The 4,708-nt window shown below is 57.2% G+C and overlaps 2 protein-coding genes across 2 annotated transcripts in view; one reads left to right on the top strand and one right to left on the bottom strand.

Moving 5' to 3' along the window:
- Positions 1 to 842, bottom strand: part of EMWEY_00052080 (hypothetical protein, conserved) — a gene marked incomplete at both ends in the record, with an annotated part of 1,677 nt that extends 835 nt beyond the window's left edge. The window contains 2 exons of the mRNA XM_013477512.1: positions 421 to 488; positions 749 to 842. Of these exons, the coding sequence (XP_013332966.1) occupies positions 421 to 488; positions 749 to 842 (162 nt within the window). The remainder of the gene's footprint in view (positions 1 to 420; positions 489 to 748) is intronic.
- A 1,103-nt stretch (positions 843 to 1,945) lies between these two features.
- On the top strand, positions 1,946 to 3,662 carry EMWEY_00052070 (hypothetical protein, conserved; the record flags this gene model as incomplete). The annotated part of the gene is made up of 2 exons (XM_013477511.1): positions 1,946 to 2,129; positions 2,260 to 3,662. The coding sequence occupies 2 exons, from the start codon at positions 1,946 to 1,948 to the stop codon at positions 3,660 to 3,662; spliced, it is 1,587 nt and encodes a 528-aa protein (XP_013332965.1).
- Between the last annotated feature and the right edge of the window lie 1,046 nt (positions 3,663 to 4,708).

Below are 4,708 nucleotides of genomic sequence, written 5' to 3'. Positions count from 1 at the left end.
CCCCCCCCCCCCCCCCCCCCCCAAGGTCGTAGCTGGCTATGCCGTGTTCCAGCTTTCAGTAGCTGTCTCCCCTCCCCACTCCTAGCCAGTTGCCTCTCGTGCTAGGGCCCAGCTAGGTGTCTTTCTTCTGGGCTTCGCTAGTCGGGCTCGCGACAGTGGACGGATGGATAGCTGACTAGCTGCTTGCCTCTTATGGGGCGGAAGGGCTACAGTGAGCGGCAAACGGCTGTTAAACGCCGTACAGGTACAGGCAGCAGCAGGAAGAAAAAAACGACTGGCGAGGGCAAACAGCAAAACAAGCCCCAAGAAGCTATACACAAGATGCATGCATGCGTGCATACATGCAGCCCCAGCCTGCCGCATAGAAAACGAAAGAGAGACCAACAGCAACAGCGGACGCAGGAAGGCCAATGTCCCTACCTTCTCCAAAAACAGATGCGCGTCGCGCCGACAGTCGGCCACCAAACGCTCCAAAACTGGAGCTTCCTCTGAGAAGCACCGGCAGTAGCATCAACAGCAACGGCGGCAGCAGCAGCAAATGTCTTCTGCACATCTCACGTAGTGGCCACCACAGCTGAAAGAGAAGCACGTGCAGCCGCAACAGCTGCAGCAGCACTATTCAGAGCGCCACAGAGCAGCACCAGCAGAAGAGGCAACAGCAACTGTCCAATCGTGCAGTAGATACAGCAGCAGCAGCAGCAGCAGTAGCACCGGCAGCAGTAGAATTAGCAATGGCAGACAGGGATACCTCCTGTATGCCGATTTACAGTCTCCAAAGAGCAGCGCAAACGGCTACATGCCTCCTGGCACTCCAACTCGATCTCATGAACATGGCGGTCCATAGCCACCTGCTTCTTCTGTTGTTGCTGCTGCTGCTTCTGTACGGGATGTTGAAGCCTCCTGTTGCCTTCGTTGGCGGCGCTTCTGCTGAGTGCGCCGCAGTTAGGGTCCTCCTGCTGCTACTGCTGCCTTTCTTACCGATGTGGCTTTTACAGAACAGCTGCTGATCTTGCGGCGTTGGTTGCTTCGGGTGGAACCCCCGGCTGTTGCTGCTGCGTTCCTCGCTAGCTGCTCTGCTGCTGTTGTGGCGTCGAGGAGGCGCAGCAGCCGTCCCGGAGGCACGAGGTGTTGTAGATATCGAAGCTGCTGCTCCATCCAATTCTTCCGCCCTTCTAGAAGCGTACTGCTGCTGCTGGCAAGCTAGGTGATGATGTGAAGATGAATGCAGACGCTGCTGCCGCCCATCCTGCTGCTGCTGTTGCTTGTTGCTGCCCCTGCAGGACCGACTACTGTGTTTTGCGGCCCCTTGAGGGCCCCATAAAAAAAGGCCCTCCTGCAAGGAATTACTATCCAGCAGACGCAGCAGCAGTAACTACAGCTTCAGTCGCCGCAATTGAAGGCGCAAGGCTTCGATGGCAACTGCCGAACAAACTGCAACAGCAACTCGCTGCCTGTGTGTGTAACAGAGGGCAAACCTAATTTCGAGAGTCAAACGAGCAGATTTAGGCTCCTCCACGGTAGACACTGTCATGGAAGACGGCCCCTTGCTGCTGCTCTTGCTGCTGCTGGTGCATGCCACACTAAGTTGCTCAATCGGAGTGAAGGTGGGTGGGCACCGCTGCCGCTGCAGCTGCTCTCCGTGCATCCCATCCCTGTCAGATGAAAATGAACTATTTAAAATGCCGCAGACACAGAATTAAGAAAATAAAAGGGAAGTCTAGCTGTGCCACAGCAGCTGGCGCTGTCTCTGAATGCCCTGCAGCCGACACCATACGATCCGCAGCACTAGCACCACCAACCGCAGCAGTGGCGGGGGGATTAGAGCAATAGTTCATGCTTAATCCTACCTCTTCAGTTTTGCATCCAAGACACTGACGCCGCGTTAGCATCAGCAAGACTTTGGGCTGTAGCCGCAGCAGCAGCACCAGCGGCAGGAGCGGAGTCGATGAGACACAGCTGTCGGCGCGGCAGCGGTGGAAGTCCTTCAAAACCCTACTTCAAAGCTGAGCTTATACGTGTTAACATCAGAGGCATCGGAGCAGTAGAGCTGGTTGTGTCTGCCGTTTCAGACCCGGATCTGCCCCAGCAGGCCCATCACTTGCTGCTGCTGTCGAAAGGGGCTCCTCATGGTAGGGCTGCTACGTTCCCGAGGTAGCTATGGTTTTTCGTCGGGTGCTGCTGCAGCTGGAACCCCCAAATCCGGCTGCTGTGCGGCAACATACACAGCAGACGGCTGTCGGCTGCGTAGGGTTGTGCTAGAGGAGCTGCAGCGTCAGAAGCTGCTGCAGCGCAGGCCACCAATACACGACCTCCTCTTTCTGCAGAGTCTCGAGAGAGGGACCAGCTGGCGGTCGGCTGCTGTTGAGGCTGTCGAGCGAGCTCACCGCTGGGTGAGAAACCGGCTGGGGACACTCCTCACAGAACGGTCGCAACAGAAGCAGCATCCCTTGCATCAGCAGTTCGTCGACCTGTTAATGAGTCTGGGGCTCCTTACCAGCAGCAGCTCCAGCAATAGCAGCAACGGCAGCAGCTTCTGGCAGGTGTTGTGGACAGGCTTTGTTGCGGCTGCTGCTGCCCTAACAGCAGCAATGGCGGCATCTCCTACGCTGGCCGCGGGTGGGAACTTGGCTGGAGGAGGAACTACCGCAGTAGCAGCCCCGCGAAATACCTTCAACAGTTGGATTGCCTCGAGTTTGCTGCAGTGCAGCGGCAGCGCCCTGTCATTTTGGGGTGTATGTACGGCTGGGACACGCATGCAGCAGGCACTCGGGATATCGTGTTCATCCTTTCTCTCCAAGCCTATGGGCTTGCTCACAATAGCCGTGGCGTCCAATGCTGCTGCTGCTGCGGCGGCGGCTGCAGGTTTTGCGTGCAACAGGTTGCAGCAGCTGCACGCCGGTAGCAGCGGCGGCCCTTGCGGTTGGCTCGAAGCAGCGAAGACGCTGCAGCAGGAAACTCGCGGGAACTGGGGGGGAGTGCTGCTACAGCACCATCCCCGAGCCCCTTCCTTGGCTCTCCCTCGCAGCAGCAACAGCAGCAGCATCAGCACTCGGCAGAGCTTGCTGCGGCTATGTGCGGGGGAGACCGTTGGTTGTTTGCTGGTGTACTACATGTTGGGGGGGCGCTTGTTTCGGCTCTCTCCTTCGAGTTTGGTGGCTCCTGGGGCATTCAGCGAACGGAGTTTGTCCCTCTCAGCCTCTACTGTGTACGCGTCAGACACAGAGCGGCGCCTGATAAAGAAGGTGGGGCTGCGCTTTGGGTGCCACACCTGCGGGATCCGATCCCGCAGCACACGCTGGATCGCAGACCATCAGCCCCCCACAGCCCAAGTCCTCAACTATGAACGCACAGCACTGGGCAGGGTGCTGGGAGTGCTTCGCAGGCTGCTGGGGGGCTCCAAGTACTGGCCGCAGCGCCTTTACCCCCACTGCGAAAGCTGCAGCCTCAAGCAAGCAGTCGCAGTACGACGGCAAACGGCTGCTGCTGCTGCTACTTCTGTCGCTGCCGTCACCCCACTCACAGCAGCTGCTGCGGCAGCCAGGCTGCGAGAGAAGAAAAACCTCCTTCAGCAGCAGCATCTTGTCTACAGGTGGAAGAGCCTCAGGTTGTGGCATTTTACTGGAGGCATCCTCACTCTGATTCGCTGCCTCAATGCCCTATAGCTCAACACTTCTTGCCCAGTGTTTCTTTCTTCTGCCTCCCCCCTTGCGGCTGCAACAGCAGGTGCAGCAACAGCTGCATCAGCAGTTGCAGCAGTTTCTGTAGGAAACTCCTGCAGGGTTTATGAGACACTCTAAGGGTGCTTGGGCCAGGGCATTTCTGAAGCTTCGCCTCAACGAGCAGTTACTGCAGCTTGTGGTGCCTGCACTGGGATTCTTCTGCACCCGAATGCTGGCAGTTGGCTTTGTAATCAACCAGAAGCCCTTTGAAAGCAAATACTGGCTGCGCTACGAGGGACGCTTAATGTCGGCAGGGAGGCGTTCATCGGATTCAAAACTGCAACGCGAACCAACGGCGATGCCTACTGAAAGGCAGTCATTCACAGCAGCTCCCCGCCGCCATGGCGCCAGGTCCCACGTACGATCTACAGTGCTTATCCGCACAACAGGAGTTGTAGCGGTGTGGTTGGGTGTGACGTCAGTAGTATGACATCCGAATATGCCTTGTCTATTGATTTCAACGGGAGCCTTCTGGGCTGCATAGTGCAGACGATCTCAAGGCAAACTGGAGTGCAAACGCGTCGACAAGAAGACGCTGGTAACTCCTTCCTGTTCTTTTAGCCCCAGGAACGTCCAAGCCACAGAGCCCCTATCTGATCTTATACACGCGCCGTATTAGCCGTTTTAGACACCAAGACGACCCTCAAGGGTCTGACAGCAGGCCACAGAAATGCCTGATGGCTCTAACCGTCCTTTAGGCGGACCTTCGGCGCTCTCCTAGGTGTTCTTTGCCTCAGAGCAGGCCTCATAGGACCATTTGGGTCGGTCGGGAGTGCTTCAGTAAGTTCAAGCCGACTGCCGCACCATCTGTGCGCGCTCACACTCAGCATCGACGGGGATGCAGGTCTTCAGTAGTAGTGCCTACACAATGATGGCAATTACTGTCTTTTCAAATAATTTCCTTGGGGCTGCTGAAGTGAAGAAGTGGAGCTCGAAAGGGGGGAATCGTCGTTCTCGCGCCGCTTCTCTCGTACAGCGCCTCTGTATGG

The sequence above is a fragment of the Eimeria maxima genome, genomic scaffold (assembly GCF_000499605.1).
Source record: "Eimeria maxima Weybridge genomic scaffold, Emw_scaff1381, whole genome shotgun sequence".
NCBI classification, from domain to species: domain Eukaryota; phylum Apicomplexa; class Conoidasida; order Eucoccidiorida; family Eimeriidae; genus Eimeria; species Eimeria maxima.
Note: the sequence above shows the minus strand (reverse complement) of the source record. Positions and strands in the feature narration are given on the sequence as shown.